Genomic DNA, 17,242 nt, shown 5'->3' with positions numbered 1-17,242 from the left:
GTTGTCTGATGAGATAGCACATGGGTCAACAGGCGCCTTGAGGAGCTGATCGCCTCGTAGCAGCAGGTAGAAAGCGCTACCCCGGATCAAAAAAAAAAAAAAAAAAAAAAAAAAAAAAAAAAAAAAAAAAGCGGCGCTTGGCACGGGTAGTTCTTGGTCAATTTTATGATGTCTCTTGAAGAAAGTCGCAGCTTGTGTCCGTTTTAATCAGTCGGTATTTGCTTACATGTCATGATCAACATCCTCTTTTAGTCTTTGAGAGAACAGGCGGAGGAGAGAAGGGGAAGGAAATAATCGCAATAAAAGTTTAAAAGCAAGTATTCTGGAACGCAGGATGTATCAAAAAGAAGTTTACTTTTAATCCCACCAACTCTCACAAGCCTTAATTATTCCTTTCTAAGCATATTGGGCTATGGGGCCCTTCCTGTTATAGAACAAGTACCGATGGTTCGAGTGAAGAATTAGAAGAGATAACAGACGAAAGGAACAGACTACGGGATGTAATCCAAGGCCATTCACGAGTCAGGCCATACTGGTTTATCCAAGTCCGTGGAAGGCCAAGCAGGAAGCGGCCCTGGGACATATGTCTGTGTTTTGTTGACTTGATGAAAGTCGCGCCAGATATCCTTCAGTGTATATTTCTTTGTTGAGATGAATTCGTAAAATCGGAAGTAGATTTGAGTTGCACTGATCTTGAGTCGTCCATCGTAGCCGTCTTCATCAGCACCCGACCGAGTCCAATCTGGGTCAATTGCCCAGGCAAAGCTGTGTCTCCATTGACTATACGATACGCGAGCTTCGTCTGTCATGAGGAAAAAGATGTTGGGGAGAGTTCCTGCCTTGAGCTCGCCTCTGTCACGGCGATTCCGACAGTCCCTTTATTAGGTGGTCAACATCATATAAATACATAGTAGCCCTGCATCTGACTCACTACCTAAGGAAATCCAGTTCTCGTTCCTCCGAGTATTTAGCCTCGAATTTCACAAATTCGGCCACATTAGAGTGTTCAATCTGGTCCCACCCGACAATTGCAAACATCTGCGTCGTCAGGATATCTTCAAATTGATGCTGAAACTCTGTCCAGCCTTCCTGCCCCTTGTGATAGTACCATACATAACCCAGCTTTTGTCTTCTCCCTGATCGATAACATCTTGGATCCATTATTGGGGCAAATGCCTCGGCCTCTCGTGCCTGCGCTTCTCCTCCCTGGCGTCGTAATGCGCCGTCAAAATGGAGTAACACATATCTTCCAAGTTTTCAAAAGCCTTTGACTCTATCAGGGAAAGAGCTGCAGTACGAGCTTGCTCCTGCTTAGCCTAGAGATCGGGCCGTGCCCGCATCCAGTGCCGCCGATCACTCGCATGCTTTAGTTGGTTCATGATGTCAAGAAGTGTAAATCTTCTTTCATCAGGCAGTATTCTGCATAGGTTAGAAAATACGGGTTTGTGGCAACTTTGTTGCTTAAATCTTCGACAGATTGCCCCAGGTATTTCTGTGAGTTGACCTGCATCAACGCGAGGGGCGGCCACCCGCCGGCGACTGGATTGCTTTGTCCCAGAGGGTCTCTAATTGGGCAAATTTCTCAATCGTGCTTGTCATCTTGTGGAGGTCATACGTAACAACTCGATAAAATCTTGGGGGTTGCGTGAACCGAAATCCAGCCGAGGCTGCACGTTGTATGATAGTTGTGGTTACATTAGGTGGGGTTTTTGCAAACCCTGAAAGTTGCCGCTAAGAATTTTCAATACCGACCCTATCAAGATCTCATGGCCATGGCATTATACGGAGTATAGCTTATCTACAGTAGCCTGTGTTATTTAGGAAGAGAAAACGAAAAGAAAAGCGAACGAAATAAAGGAAGTCTCTTCGCTTCAGTCAAGTCGGGTGCATAAGGGAGCCATGTGGACTTTGAAAATGGCAAGGTTTTAGGCAGCACTGCCTCGTAATCTTGCAATCCTTCACCCGACCAGGCAAACATATAGTCTTGTATTGGTTGGCCCAACTAATAAAAGCACGGTTAATTACTAGGAAGCTTGTTATGCTTGTTCCAATCAGAGTAAGCCTTGGCTAGTTGAGGCTCTTATTCTGTACGGCAATAGGTGCAGCCTTGGGGTCTGTAGGAAGAGAATACTATGGCCTTCTGTTATTGTTGTCGATGTACGTGTTCAAAGTTCCTCTGGGATTTTCACAGGCACCTAAATTGTTGACTGACTTAAATTTCCCCGGTGTTCCATGGTCTTGCAGTAGTTTAGTATCAAGTGACTGTCAGTCTTCGGAATAGCACAACTCGATTCATCCCAGCCTTCAAATCGTTACCCTAGGCCTTTTACCATATAGCCCACGATGGCTTCCATCCCCGTGTATATACAGCGAAACACCGAGACGCTCCTTGATATAGCTACCGATGTCATCCACATGCTTAACCAGGCAGGACAAACACTAGGAGTCGCAGAATCCCTGACGGCGGGTGGTGTGATGGCCGCACTCACCTCTGTGCCAGGCTCCAGTGCAGTATTCCGTGGTGGTGTTGTGTCCTATGCAACACCTCTCAAGCAGCAACTCCTGGGCGTGGATCCAGACCTGATCGCTACGATGGGTGTGATTGACCCCGATGTCGCAACACAGATGGCCGAAGGCGCTCGCAAAGTCACAACTTGTGACAACAGCCCAACAGTGTGGGGTATTGGGACAACGGGGGTCGCTGGTCCCGCATCTCAGGATGGAAAGCCTGTCGGCACGGTGTATATCGGCATTGCGTCACCTACTGGGACCCGAGCTTGGGGTCCCTTCAACTTCCCTGGAACTCGTGAGCATATCCGCGAAGCAACTGTTCTAGAAGCCTTGTCTCGACTGCGTGAGGAACTTATTGCTTACCAGGGTGGCGGGAGGAAATAGAAGAGGATTCATGCCGGATCTGCCCATTGCTTTTACATCTCAACACTGGGTACACCAAGTTATAGCTAATACTGACTCCTGCTGTGCTGTTCTATGTTCTGAATATTCTCCAAGGGGGGGGGGGGGGGGGGGGGGGAATAAAGAGAGGGGTTGCATATGTATAATCCCAGTGGAGGTAGACAGCAACGACGCATCTAGAGGAGCGAAAGTCATGGCAGTGTATGGATAAAACCTCTCAAGCAAATCTTTATATACTTTAAAAACAAAAGACAGATGAGCGACCTCTCCTTGATTTCCTATCGCATTTGGGGTAGCTTAGAACACCATTGCCTCTAGGCTATTTCCAGTTGAACCAGGAAAAGGACTAGTCAAGGTAAGAAATAGAATTGCCCTTTAATTCTTCTGCCCAAGCAACAAGGTGGCAGCCTATACATAGACACGCAGATGGTTATTCCTCATGATAACATTCCATGCTCGAAATACATAAATGCTAAGTCAATTCTCTCCTCCATACTTTGATAGGTAACGGGCCCGGCAGCAAATTGGTTACTTCTACTCAGTCTTGTTCCCATTCCCGATGCAGGAGAGCAAATTCGTACCGGTGCACAACAGTAGCGAGCGTAATGGATTGCTCCAAGTAAGTCTGATTCCGTCCAATACACGCTTGAGTGCTGCTGTTGAAGAGTACAGAATATGACTGTAGTCTCCGACCGTCTTCACCCAGCCAGTGCTCTGGCATAAATTTCCCTGCTTCGGGATAGATGAGATACCCTCGCCTGCAGCGCTGCAGATGCATTACTCAGCTACTGCTAACACGGGCATTCACACAGCTGGGACATTTGCTGAATGAGTGGCTTGCTACGAAGATCTGGTTGCTTTTGACACGTATTGGGAAGAGCACAAGCCTTCCTCCTTCGAGCCACCCATGCTCAGAGCCCAGACAGCACACGAAGGATAATTTTCCCGGAGATATGGTTTAGGAAGCTGCCATGTCATTGGAATTCAACACTTAGAACTCGCTAGGATTCTCCTTACCGTCTATAACTCAAGAATCCTGCACTTAGGACTAGAACGACACACGACGTTGCAGTCTGTAGATCAGAATGTCAAAAAGGCCGTTCTCAGACCGTGCGGCATAGCCACTACAAACAGAGATATCTCGCCTGCGCTTCTTACAGCGTTCATTGCAATCGCTATGTGTGGGGATAGGTTCGAAGACCAGTTACAACAGCAGGCTCTTATTGGAATTTTAGCCGAGCTAGAGGAAGAGCATGCATGGCCAACGAGAGTGACACAAGCACAGCTCAAAAGGGCTTGGGGTTGGGAAAATGCCTCTTGCATCCGGACAATCCTTGATGGAGAATGTGTATGTTGATCAGATTATCAGACCGAAAGTAGGGAGCCCATCAAGCTTGCACTACTTCTGTTTTCGGGGTCTAATCGACCACCCACTGGTATTTTTATCTAGGTATGGTGGACAGCATGTTCTGGTGCGGTGTTATATCTTGTGACCATCTAGCAAAGTGAATATATGGAGAGAGGTCTATATATAGAGACCTAGAAGAGGTGGAGAGTAACGACGTATCTAGGTGACCTGGGCCCTGAAAATATGGCGGTGTATGAATGAAAGCCTCCTAAATCTAAACTTAAAATAAATGCCAAATGATTGACCATACACTATTTCGTAAAGTCTCGTAGGATAGTATAGAAGATTAGCTACTTCAATCAACTCGATACAGTAGGTTATGCCAAATTTGATTTACATAGAGAGCTTTTGACAATGACTATGTCAACAAGTAGCCAGAATTACCACACGGGTTCCATGCCACTCACTAAGAACATAACTAACAGAGATACGTCCTTACTCTTGCACATGGGCACTGCTCCATGAGCCCACCTTAGTAGGAACCTTCTTGACTCCGTTCCATTCCCGCAGCCAACAGGACCTCTGACCGTTGGCATCTCGGGAATTAGTCCAGATAGCCCTCTTGCATTGGGAGTTGGGCACATCAGAACATGCTTCGATACACTCTTTGACGGAGTTAACCTTGAACGGCGGTCTGATATTCTTTCCTCCGACATCATCCACTATATCAACGTTAAAAACCACAAATATCGATGGCAGTTAGGTGCCACTTACATTTCTGACAGAAGACCTTGTATGCTTTACCCTTCAGAGCGGGTGAAGCTTCGTCAGGGTATCCGCCTAAATAGCAGTCAGCGGCGTTTTTCGTTGTTAGGAAGAGGGCTAAACTCACATGCCACATCTACTTCGCAATTATCGCATCCACAGGCTGTATCGTTATCCTCCGGCTCGTCGGCACCAAATGGGTCATCTTCCTCTGGCTCATCGGCACCAAATGGATCATCCTCTTCCGGTTCATCGGCACCAAATGGGTCATCTACCTCTGGCTCGTCGGCACCAAATGGGTCATCTTCCTCTGGCTCATCGGCGCCAAATGGATCATCTTCTTCTGGTTCATCACCGCCAAACGGATCATCTTCTTCTGGTTCATCACCGCCAAACGGATCATCCTCGTCTTCACCGAAAGGGTCACTGGCCTCCCCAACCTTCTCCATGTAAACCGTGAACTCGCGCTTTGCCTCACTATTGCTACCGCTGAGGAGACACTTGCGTCCTTTCATGAACCATGAACTTCCCGCACAGCTGGAGCCAGCTGTCTGGCACAGTTGTGCACAATCCTTGGCACTTTCCACACCTTCGACAGGGCTGCCATTGTGCTGTCCGTAGAAGTCACATGTATATTTGACTCTGTATCCGGGAAGGATGTCTTCCTCTTGGCCATCTAGGGCAAAGCAAATACGCTTGTAATCGTTTTCCGGTGACGTTTGGGCCAGAACCCCAGTGGCAAGTGCAAAGAAAATGAATGATTGCGGCTTCATCGTGAAAGAGGTGCTGCCGGTGGGATAGTGGTATCAAAGATGGCATGAGATAGGGTTAATATACTGTGGAATGTCCGATCGGTAGAGTGATAAGTTCTAGAGTCAAAAGGGAAAAGGAACGAATATCGTGTGTTAAACCTCGACTGCTGTACGGATATCCATCCACCCTTGCATATTACACATTTTTAGGGTAGCTTCGGCCAAATGATATGTCTAACATTATCTCACTCGATTTGTGTATGTTTTACGCCCTTGTTTGTGTTGTTGTTGTTTTTTATTTTATTTTTATTTTTTTTTTAACTAGTCCTTTAGAATTTGAGACATCATAGCAAGACAGGGGATCATCAATTCGTTGTCCCAAAACAGTTATTAGTGAAGCATTTCAGCTCCCCGTTATTTCCCCCTTCATTTGCTTCGACTAGATTATCGTCTCATGGCTGGCCGAATACTCTCAAAATTAGGTGTAGTATGTACATTAGTGTTTAATGCGCCGGATCGGTTGGTCATGTGTGCGCTAGAGCGTGCATTGCTAATCGGCTTTCATCATTCCGAATACCACAGATTTCGCGTTCCAGATGGCATTCCAAATCACTCAAACGCTCGTAGTCAAGCATGCCAGAGTGACTTCATGTAGCGGTACATCTCCTGCTGCCGAGTGAGTGGGTCCTTGGACGTATCACCGGCCCATCCGTTGCTTCTGCAGTCCAACAAGACTAGGGAATGTGAGATAGGACATTCAGCATCCCCGTAGTATAACACGACGGAGTTTTCTTGATTTCTCGATCTTACCTTGTTAAATTCATCGCAATTATCTCCGGAAGAAGGAGTGATGAGTTCCACGTTCCCTACCCATTTCACTTCTCATCCTCATCCCTTGACCGTGTGTCCTATCTTGTCAACACAGATTACGGCAGATGATCAATAAAGTTCACAGGGTTGCAGAACCCTGGTTGAAAATGCCGATCAAAAAGGCTGCAGGGGTTTTGGAGAATTTGGTTGGATGTGGGTCCTGCGGAAAAGATATCCGGATCCACAGGTTTGCATGATTCAAGATGTATAGCACTCAATAGTGGCGGATAATCCGTAAGTTCTGTATCGATCCGTAACTCTAACAGTGCCCTGAATCTTATTTTACACTTACTCACACACAAACCGCTGTTTGGCTGGAAACATAATGCAATTTGAGATGATTATCCAGGATCAAAAGCTATCGTGGAAAGAGCAATTTCAAACTCGGGTATTAAAATGTAAGGCAGTGATCTTGCAGTGCGGATAAGGGTTTAAGCAAGGAGGGAATAGTTCCATTAGACTGGAACAGCATTGGCTCCAGCCAGCCTAGATCATGTCTGGATGATAATGTCAAGGAGGCAGTACAGTAAAAACCCGTTATAAGCAACCCCGATATAGGAAATTTACGCATCATGAGCAATCTGATTAGGTGTCTAAAATCATTTCCCATACAAAATACTTTAAAAACCGCTATATAGGGAGATTCCATCATTCTGTTTAATCCCCCATACAAAATTGCTTATAAGGGAGTAAAATGGATTCTCTTGACCAATTATATATTTTTAAGAATATATAAAGATTTAAATTATGTGTTCTACTACTTTTTGGTTTTTTTAGTTTTAAAATCTTACCTGTACAACATATCTACAACTAAAAAATTATATTTCTCTCTTACACTATAGTCTATGTCTTGCTATTTGAATACCCTTAACTACGCAGAAATATTAATAATATCCAATATGAATTAGATATAATACTTAAAATCCCGATTCCTACTATTCTGTATAGATATTTCAATATAAGCAATCCCCCGATATACGCATTCTAGGCAGCCAGCTCAGTTGACTGCTTCTAACAGGGTATTACTGTATTCACATCGGGAACATCCTGGAATGCAGGTCACAGGACGGGTCGGCCTGCAGCTGGGGCTGTCTTCTTGCAGAACGAAGCCCCCCCTCGTCCTCATTCAGCTGAAAGTAGGAGTGGAGAAACTCTGACCTGTCTTTACTGAGCCCACATCTCGATCACCAATTTGGGTATTGTCGCATTACCATTGCCTACAGCAACAGCAACATTTCGCCCCGATTGCATAGGTTCCTGCTGTAGAGGACTGATGCTTCCAAATGTAGACGGCAAAGAGCAAAAGGTGTTTCAATGGCTCTGCATCGGCGATGGACCTTGGCGCCGTAGTGGACACTACACATTACCTAAACGTACAGCGGTAATATCATACCATGCATACGATACTCCAGTATGGACCCACAGTCAAAAATTCTTATGCGGTTTTCTTTTATTCCCTTACATCTTTTACCAGGTGGGTCTCTTCAGCCTTCGGCACGGATAGTCATATCTCACCTGTGGAAACGGTGCGCTTTTCATAGGAACTTTGACTGATCAGTGTGGCAAGACAGTTTCCTTACCAACTGAGAAATACACAGGTGGCGCTAGTAGCCAATAGAGACGATGTGTCTCACCATTGTGCAAGGCTCTTCCCAGTAAACCACGCCTGCTAGCTCATTACCTAACTCGGCCGAGGATACCTCAACGATTGGTTTCCTTACATCTCCACAATATTCCCAGAATGAAACGATCGCGCATGCCTGAGTGAGGTCTACTGTCTGGTATGCAAGCTTATACTTTCTGATATATCTCGTGCGCCAGCGTTAGATCTAATAATTTCCGCTAAGAGTTACAAAAAGCAACCTTTGGTATCTATGATCCTATATGACGTGGTAGGTCGTGATTCGACAAGTTTCAATATGACCACTCACTATTGCTACTTTCATTTAGTACAGGCCTAAAACTGACACTAGTCCTGAATTGATGATCATATTCGAATAGGCATACGTACGTAGATCCATAGAATCAGCGAAAGGTACCCAGGGGATGTTGTGGATCCTGAAAGGTGGTTTTCATACCCCTTGCGGCATGCTTAGGATGGCTTGTGTTGGGATACACTGTGATTTATCAGTCAATCTATTCAGCCGTCTGTTCAGGTACAATATAAATACCCAGTCAACTGCTCTGGAAGTAAAAGCATCTTGACAACACCAAAGCAAACGATCTTCGTTTATTCTCTCGTGTCACTTCCCACTCCGAGCATCTCACAAGCTATCCTTCTTATCCCTAAATATGAAGTTCCAAGCTCCTTTGGCAATGCTCTCCCTGGCTGGAGTTGCCTATGCAAATGCGCCTCATGCTCGCCCAGAGTACAAGCGCATTTGTGATACCCCCAGTTCCGGCGAAGTTGAAGTCCAGCCTGGACTTCACGCCACCTTTAGCTGTGGGAAATACACCACGGATGGTTCCAGGACTGGGTTGAATGTTGCCAACCCGGAGGCTTGCATTGGCGAGTGCGCCAGCAGCGACGGCTGCGTGGGTGCAATCTGGACGGCCAAGACGACACTGCCATATCCGTGCTACCTGGTTCAACATGGCTCTGAGCCCTCCATCAAGACTGGGTCTGACAACATGTGGATCACTTATCGGAAGGACGAGGAAGAAGCAGGGGAGGATCCATTTGGGGGAAGTGGATGTGAAGCTGATTTGGAGACGATGGAGGCTGAGCTGAAGAAGTGCAAGGGTTTGGCGGCTCGGACTTGTAAGGCAACATTCATTTTTCTAGGTCATTCCTTTTACTGACTCCTAACAGGTACCAACGGCCTTCAAGTTCAGACTTATTCCACTGGATCAAAGAAATACAAGATCGCATGCGGTCATACAGGTTAGCACACCGTGTCATTTAACATTGTTCATGATAATCTAACAGCTCTACAGTTTCTGCGGCTGTCGGAAGCGGTGCCAATATGAACATAGTTAAGGATGTAGATTCGTTCCAGGAATGTGCTGATCTTTGCGCGAGCACAGCTGGATGCGCCAGAGCAACCGTCGACACCAAGGCAGACAAAAATACCTGTCACCTTTACCGGAATCCTTCTTCGCAGATTCGTGCTTCGAATGTGGATAGGTCCGTTATCTATCTCGTCTAAGGTGATCGGACAGAAAGCCTTCTGTACGCGCGGCGAGGTATTCATTGCGGTTGAACACGGATATTGAAGCTGGGTATAGCTGTGCACTTGTTTCCCAGTTTTGCAGTTTCAATGTCAATGCGGACGGTAGTAATACATAGTACTTACTATCTAGTCTTAGCCTGGAGAGGAGATACCTACTTCTGCTAGTTCTATTTAAGAATGTAAACTTGAATTTTATGGGTGAATTGCACCGTCTTGTCCACAAGGAAACACAGCTAGACTAGCTCTTCTATACCTCATCTAAGAAGGCAACCCATAGACTGTTCTGTATACTTCTCTTGTTTTAATTTTTCTTTTGTCCTTCGAATAATAGAGGAATCTACAGTCAGGGAGACTCGTACTAAATATTGTATTTCCATCGCTACCCTTTTGTCTTGTACGATCAATTGAATCATTCCCAACTCTTCCGCATAGATTATGTGAAATGCAAAACTATACCATTCGACTACCTAAAGGTGGCCAGACACACTAGGCGTCTTTATAGGGTAGTTTATAAGGCATTCGCAGCTTGACAGATTACATAGTCCGGGGACGTCTATGGCCAGAATTACTCTCCCACATCTTGCATACGTGCTCATAGGATAAAACCCGATCGTTTCTTATAAGCTGTGACCATGTCTATACTGAAAATATATATAATCCTGCCATTATAACAAATATTTTAAACAATAAAACTTCTGTCACTAAAGAAAATTCAGGATTGAGTTTTTTTTTTTCAAATAACTAAGCCATCCAAAAATCATAGCCCTGTATTCTAGATAGATTGATTAGTTTGACAACTCAATAACAAATGTTAGCTAAAGGGAAAATGAACTATAAGTGGAGTGGCTTACTGTAGCCTCAGGCATTCGGCAATTTAATATACCTCCAGGCACTTAATTACCGCTTCCGTCCGAAGGCGGGGAAGACTTGTTCTTTGTCGGAAACTCGATTCATCTCTCGGATGAACGACAATCTGACTGATCAACTAAAGCCATCCAGATGCTTCTGAATAAAGAAATTGATGCTCTTTATTCTTGTCCTTCCGTTTGGGTACGTCTTTACCATCGATGGTTGGATGTCTGCATTTGCTAACTCTCCCAGGACTCGGCAAATGCCCGGTTGTCAGCATGTGCCATGCGATATGTCTCCGTCATTCCGGGCATCATAGTCTTGGCTCTTGCATTGAGTCGTGCGCTCACTCGTTTTTCTCTGGTTCAGTGTCCGAAATGGATGCGGCCTTTTGTTGCTGAAAAGCCACCATGTGCTGAGCTTCCATCAGAGAGACCAAGACAAAGAACGGGATGGGTGATTGCCCTGCTTGTCTTCTCCACAGTTGGATTCGCAGCTGAGCTCACAAAAATTGTGCCATACGTGCCGACACTGAGCAATATCGTGCTACTGGTATCTTGGGTAAGTCACGGCTATTCTTTTGCGCAACGTACACTAAGTGATGATCCAGACGGTTGCAATTGTTCTGATCGCCGCAGAACGCCCAAGGTCCTGTCCAGTATCCATGCTGTTTTTCTTTGCTGTAGAGCTGGCTGTAGAAACGGCGGTCATACTAAACCGTGATGCCTATGCAGTGTCGAGGGTTTATGCTCATTGCATTGCCGCTAGTGCTGCTGCTGCTGCCTGCGCAACTATCCTATTTATGCCATTTCGGGGACCTTCACTTCCCCGCGTTGATATCGGCGTTGTTGGCCAACCGCCATCAAGCAAATTCCGCAGCCCTGAGGACAACCTACGACTCTGGCAATTTCTTACTGTGTCTTGGATGTCCCCGCTGATGACAGCCGGCAAGCACAAACAGTTAAATGAGGATGACGTCTGGTTTTTAGGTTTCGAGTTTCAACATCGTAGACTGCATGAAAAGTTTCGTCAGCTCCGCGGATCTGTCATATCTAGGTTACTTCAAGCAAATGGCATCGATGTTCTGATCATTACAGGAATCTCTACGGTGCAGATGCTTTGCGGTCCGTGTATCACCATTCCGTGATCTTGGCGGGTGCTGATTGTCCTTACAGACTTCTCAACCCCCGTGCTTCTCCAACAGCTTCTCAGCGCAATGGGGAACCCCTACGCACCAAAACGTGTCGCTTTGACCTATGCCATGCTGTCACTAGTGCTTCGTTTGGTTGCAGCGCAATCCCAGGTATTGAACCTCTGGTATGGTAGACGCTGCTACGAACGAAGCAGAGGTGAGATGATCATGATGGTGTATGAGAAGGCATTATCAAGGAAGAATATATTCGATCAGCAGATTCCAGAAAGGGGCAGCCAAAATGAGAGCCAGGAGAGCGAGGACAATAACGGTGAAGTATCGCCCAGTGCTAAGCAGAGGAAGCTTTGCGGACTATTTCCGCAGCGACAAGCTACTAGTAAAGGGAAAGTGAAGACCGCGGCTTCCATGGGAAAGATATTCAACTTACTGCGTGGAGATGTTTACGAAGTGGCCCAGCGGTTCTGGGAAGTGGACACCTTAGTTGACAAACCCTTGGGTCTTGTCATTGCCACGGTGCTCGTCTGGAAGCTGCTTGGCCCCTCCTGCTTTCTCGGGATCTCGGCTATCCTGGTAGCGCAGGTCTTGAACGTTTTCATAACAAGTATGCTCCTTCGTTGGGAAAGAGTGCGCAGACTGGCAACAGATACTAGACTCCAAATATCATCTCAGTTCGTGGAGGCCCTTCGCCATCTTCGTTGGTATGGTTGGCAAAACCATTGGCTGCGTCAGGTTATGGAAGCCCGGCAATCTGAATTGAACCTTCGTATCGTGACTAGTCTTTTCAATGTTCTAATTCGCTTTGTCAACACCTTCGCCAGTGGTCTTTTTCCTGTTGTGGCCTTGTATGCCTATACATTGTTGGCTGGGAATCCCCTGCGTATTGACATCATATTTCCGGCCTTGCAGCTCTTCACTATGCTGGAGCTTCGGCTAAGAGAAATTCCGGGTCTAATAACAGTGCTCATCAATGCCTCAATCGCCATGGAACGTATAGAGGACTTCATGGCTGAACCCGATAAGGAGAAACAGGAAGCACTAGCATCAAATGCTGGAGCCTCACTGGTGTTAGACTCTTGCTACTTTGCATGGCCTGGTAAGGCATCGCCTGTGCTCTCTGATATCAACCTGAGAGTTTCTGGGGGCTTGACAGTCATCTGCGGTAAAGTAGGTGCTGGGAAAACAGCACTACTTCAAGCGCTACTTGGTGAACTGGATAGACTGAGTGGTGTTTCCGAGACCCCCAATGAGATGGTCGGATATTGCTCTCAAACGCCATGGTTGCAGAGCATGAGTATCCGTGACAATATTCTGTTCTCTTCTCCGTACGATGAACCTCGCTACAAGCAAGTTCTCGAGGCCTGCGCATTACTTCCAGACCTGGCTAACTTCAAACATGGCGATCTATCGTTTGTGGGCGAAAATGGGATTGGCCTTTCAGGTGGGCAGAAGGCACGTGTGGCTCTTGCAAGGGCAGTCTACAGCACTGCAAGAATATTATACCTTGACGACCCTTTGTCCGCCCTGGATCATAACACGGCAGAAACCATAGTTCGCAGGTGCTTCTCCGGCCCGTTGATGCAAAACCGCACAGTTGTCCTTGTTACTCACCGCACCACTTTAGTACGTCATATTGCAGACCAAATAGTTCACCTTCATGATGGCAGAGCTACCATAGAAGATAAGCAAAACATTTCCTCAACTCTCAGCATTGATGATACGGACGAATCTTCCTCATCCCACACCACGGACGATGGGGCTTAAGACGAGGCGACAGACCAGGATGATAAAGCCGCGGTGCCAGACAAGTTTATTGAAGAGGAACACAGGGCTGAATGGGGAGTGAAGGCCAAAGTCTACTGGAACTATATCCGAGCTGGAAAGTATAAGTGGTGGCTGGTCCTTGCCGTCTTCATAACTATGTATCGTCTCGCAGCTGTTGGTCAATCCTGGTTTATCAAAGAATGGGGTGAGGCTTATGATCACGATCAAACGGTTGTGTTATTTGGCTTCTCGCCATCTTATAAAAAAGCTTCCTCTGGAGGACTGGGAGAACCACTAGTCCTGCCACAGGTGCTCAGTTGGAAGCCAGGTAATCCATTTGACAAGTTTCCTGCACCAGTTGAAGACGTCCGACCATGGCTTGTTGCATTCTTTGCTATTACAGTTTTCCAATCACTCACTGTCCTAGTATCACAGCTCATGATGATTGTCATAGTTTACTGTGCGGGCCAAACATTGTTTCAGGAGGTCATGCTGCGTGTCAGCCATGCCACATTCCGCTTCTTTGATGTCACTCCTATTGGACGTTTGATGAATCGGTTGACATCTGACATCGGTGTAGTCGATGGAAACATCAGCGAACAATTCCAGCGAATCATCTTCCAGGCTATCGTGTGGGTTTCATCACTCCTAGTCATTGCCTCAGTCACACCGACATTTCTTGCTTTTTCATTTCTTCTAACAGCCGCCTTTATTTTTACCTTCCTACGGTTCCTCCCAACGTCACAAAGCTTGCGGCGGCTTGAGATGGTGTCTCTGAGCCCACTAATCTCGAACTTTGGAGAACTGTTGCATGGTCTAACTACTGTTCGTGCATTTCACGCGGAATCCCGCTTTCAGGATAGAGTCATCGCTGTTGTGGATAAATTCCAAGGCATGGACCACTTCTACTGGTCACTGCAGAGCTGGCTGATGTATCGTTTCGAAGGCCTGTCTGCGCTTTCAACATTCTGTCTTGCGGCCATCGCACTATACACGAATGCCAGTCCTGGCCTGGCCGCTTTCGTTTTGATAGCAGGGAATAACTTTGTGGACTCTACACACGCGTTATGCAAGCAGTATGGCCAACTGCAAATGGATTTCGTCTCAGTTGAAAGAGTTGACGAACTTCTACACATTGAACAAGAATCTCCAGGGACCCTTGAGCCACCGGCATCTTGGCCGAAGTTCGGCTCCGATATTGTTTTTGAGGATGTTACGATACGATATGCCCCTCACCTGGATCCATCGCTGAATAATATTTCCCTCCGCATCCCTGGCGGGTCCACGACAGCCGTTATCGGCAGGACAGGAAGCGGGAAGTCTACCCTCGCAGTCTCGCTTCTTAACGTGATCCGCCCAGATGGCGGCCGCATCCTGGTGGACGACCACGACATTGCGCAGGTGAGCACGCAAGCACTCCGGACAAGGGTAACCTTTGTTGCGCAAGACCCCGTTCTTTTCCCGGGAAGCATCCGCCGTAACCTCGATCCAACCGGCGAGTACACAGACGCGGAGTGTGCAGACGTCCTCAAACGCATCTGCAGCAGACACGGCTGGAACTTGGAGACATATGTGGAAGCCGGGGGTCGGAACCTGAGCCAGGGTGAACGACAGCTAATCGGTTTGTCAAGGGCAGTCTTACGCCGGAGTTCGATTGTCATACTCGACGAGGCAACGGCGTCCATCGACCATGAAAGTTCGTTGGAGATTCAGCAAGTTCTAAGAGAGGAAATGAAAGAGTCTACAGTCATTACTATTGCACACAGATTGGAAGCCATCAAGGACGCAGATTACTATGTTGTTCTGGATCAGGGACGAGTATCCAAACAGGGATACGTGAAGGATATGTGAACTTTGATCACAGATAAAATATAGAATAATAAATAGAGCGTGCTTACTTTATCCCGCAGGACTGTAGCTAACAGAGTAATCAACCTTTCATTTACGTCTCTCAAAAGAATCCCACCCTACTAAACGAGACACCATGCTTGAATGTCTACCAGGCCCATTCCAAAGCCCAGATCACAAACAAAACACACACATACCAGGTCCCTTCCACCACCAAGGCCCCACACCCACCCACAGACCCCGTCGCGACAGGAAACCCAACCGTCGAAGTGCCATTTAAAGCGGCCAAACTTCCAGTCGAAGTCGAGACATAGGTGCTACTAAGAGCCCGAGTGGAACCCATCCCCATCCCAAGCCCCAGCCTAGACACAACCACCCCTTCACTATCCATAGTAGTCTCCTGAGACCTGACCACCGAGGACATCCAACTGGACCCCGAACCAAACACCGTAACCACAACCCTATCCCCAGGATCCATGGACCTTGACCTCCCACGATCAAAACAGAACCACAGTTCTCTTTTCCTCTGCACCGGCTCACCCATCTCACCAGCTACAGACACAGTCACTGGCTGGAAAGATCCCCAAACTGCACTCAAAGAGGATGTAACCGCATGACTTGAGCCGGACTCCAATCCATAACTTTGACTGGAGCCCATCATCGAACCCACCCCCTTCTCCAAAGAAACAATATCCACCCTTTCCAGGCCATCAATCGAACCACTCTCAACGTCACAAATCCTCGCCCCCGGAACCTCAACAGTACCCCTCATCCGCGTATACCCCGTCCCATTGAACGCACAAATAGCATCTCCAGCCGCAAGCGAGGATTCATAGCCTATTCCCCCATTACCACTATACCATACCCCATAAACAAGGTAAAAGAGATGAAAAGGAAAAGATACGTACATAAAGCCCATCCCTCATAGCCCTTGGGGATGATACGCGCCAATCTGTAGATGAATTAGTGCTTCCCTCTCCAGAAATGCCTGGATGTAGACTGGCAAGAAACGTACTCGATATTGCAAGAGCGAAGCTCGGCTTTGGTGCGTGAGACACAGGAGAGCATTTCCGGGCTTTGGAGGGAGCCGTGCAGGCAGTAGTGGGTACCGGGGGTTGAGCAGAGGTTTTGGGGTGTTTTTCTGGTGTTTCATTGTCAGTGTGATTTGGGGTTGATTAAGGTGGGGGTGAGAAGGGGAGTACTGGTTGGTTTGGGCCCATCCTGGATTGAGGAGGGTGGTGATTGTGTAGAGGTAGAGGATCAGGAGGATAGTGGACATTTTGGAGTTGGTCGTGGTATGTGGTGGTTGGAGGTTGAGATGGAGGATTAAAGGTAGAGATGAGGTGGTATCGTAGAAGAGGGATGGGAGTGATGATTTGGTTTTTCGTGGTACGTGTTGACTGGTTGACGTGTTGGGCAGTATGGGTGTAGGGGATATGCTACTGGTGTGCATGTAGGGCATGTTTATGCTCTCTTCTGTGGAAACTCCCTTAGTTGATCCTCCGGCAGTGCGTATTTAGCTTGAGTAGGGCTAAGCATTACACTAAAAACGGCTTCAGTATTTTGCATATTTATTTCATTCAAACGCTTATGTTCAGATTATCATTGGATATTGATGCCAGACAGCACATAAATGACGATTGTATGGTATGACACGACTTGAGACCACCAGGACAACCAGCAGACCACCTCGGTCATGATCGAACGAAACCCAGCATAAACATACTTTTATCCAAAATCAACCGTCTAACGCCAAACTCGCCGTGACACAATGCAACAAACAGATTTCTTCATTGCTGGCTCTCCTTAA

At 46.9% G+C, this 17,242-nt stretch overlaps 7 protein-coding genes across 7 annotated transcripts; 4 read left to right on the top strand and 3 right to left on the bottom strand.

Moving 5' to 3' along the window:
* Nucleotides 1–515: 515 nt before the first annotated feature.
* AO090701000805 (uncharacterized protein) lies at nt 516–1,978 on the bottom strand (the record flags this gene model as incomplete). Its single annotated transcript, XM_023237145.1, has 3 exons — nt 516–876; nt 1,616–1,667; nt 1,849–1,978. The coding sequence occupies 3 exons, from the start codon at nt 1,976–1,978 to the stop codon at nt 516–518; spliced, it is 543 nt and encodes a 180-aa protein (XP_023092293.1).
* A 365-nt stretch (nt 1,979–2,343) lies between these two features.
* On the top strand, nt 2,344–2,960 carry AO090701000806 (CinA family protein; the record flags this gene model as incomplete). Its single annotated transcript, XM_023237144.1, has 2 exons — nt 2,344–2,806; nt 2,878–2,960. The coding sequence occupies 2 exons, from the start codon at nt 2,344–2,346 to the stop codon at nt 2,958–2,960; spliced, it is 546 nt and encodes a 181-aa protein (XP_023092294.1).
* A 1,796-nt stretch (nt 2,961–4,756) lies between these two features.
* AO090701000807 (uncharacterized protein) lies at nt 4,757–5,799 on the bottom strand (the record flags this gene model as incomplete). Its single annotated transcript, XM_001823544.1, has 3 exons — nt 4,757–4,983; nt 5,036–5,101; nt 5,154–5,799. The coding sequence occupies 3 exons, from the start codon at nt 5,797–5,799 to the stop codon at nt 4,757–4,759; spliced, it is 939 nt and encodes a 312-aa protein (XP_001823596.1).
* Nucleotides 5,800–8,940: 3,141 nt separating this feature from the next.
* Nucleotides 8,941–9,797, top strand: AO090701000808 (uncharacterized protein; the record flags this gene model as incomplete). Its single annotated transcript, XM_001823545.1, has 3 exons — nt 8,941–9,409; nt 9,461–9,532; nt 9,586–9,797. The coding sequence occupies 3 exons, from the start codon at nt 8,941–8,943 to the stop codon at nt 9,795–9,797; spliced, it is 753 nt and encodes a 250-aa protein (XP_001823597.1).
* A 2,089-nt stretch (nt 9,798–11,886) lies between these two features.
* AO090701000809 (uncharacterized protein) lies at nt 11,887–13,584 on the top strand (the record flags this gene model as incomplete). The annotated part of the gene is made up of 1 exon (XM_001823546.3): nt 11,887–13,584. The coding sequence occupies one exon, from the start codon at nt 11,887–11,889 to the stop codon at nt 13,582–13,584; it is 1,698 nt and encodes a 565-aa protein (XP_001823598.3).
* Nucleotides 13,585–14,676: 1,092 nt separating this feature from the next.
* On the top strand, nt 14,677–15,435 carry AO090701000810 (ABC transporter C family protein; the record flags this gene model as incomplete). The annotated part of the gene is made up of 1 exon (XM_023237143.1): nt 14,677–15,435. The coding sequence occupies one exon, from the start codon at nt 14,677–14,679 to the stop codon at nt 15,433–15,435; it is 759 nt and encodes a 252-aa protein (XP_023092295.1).
* Nucleotides 15,436–15,535: 100 nt separating this feature from the next.
* On the bottom strand, nt 15,536–16,894 carry AO090701000811 (uncharacterized protein; the record flags this gene model as incomplete). Its single annotated transcript, XM_023237141.1, has 3 exons — nt 15,536–15,551; nt 15,630–16,286; nt 16,377–16,894. 3 exons carry the CDS (start codon nt 16,892–16,894, stop codon nt 15,536–15,538), a joined length of 1,191 nt encoding a protein of 396 aa, XP_023092296.1.
* Nucleotides 16,895–17,242: the final 348 nt, after the last annotated feature.

Source organism: Aspergillus oryzae, chromosome 5, assembly GCF_000184455.2.
Source record: "Aspergillus oryzae RIB40 DNA, chromosome 5".
Classification (NCBI taxonomy): Eukaryota; Fungi; Ascomycota; class Eurotiomycetes; order Eurotiales; family Aspergillaceae; genus Aspergillus; species Aspergillus oryzae.
The sequence above is the reverse complement of the archived record's forward strand: the minus strand, read 5'-3'. Positions and strand labels throughout refer to the sequence as shown.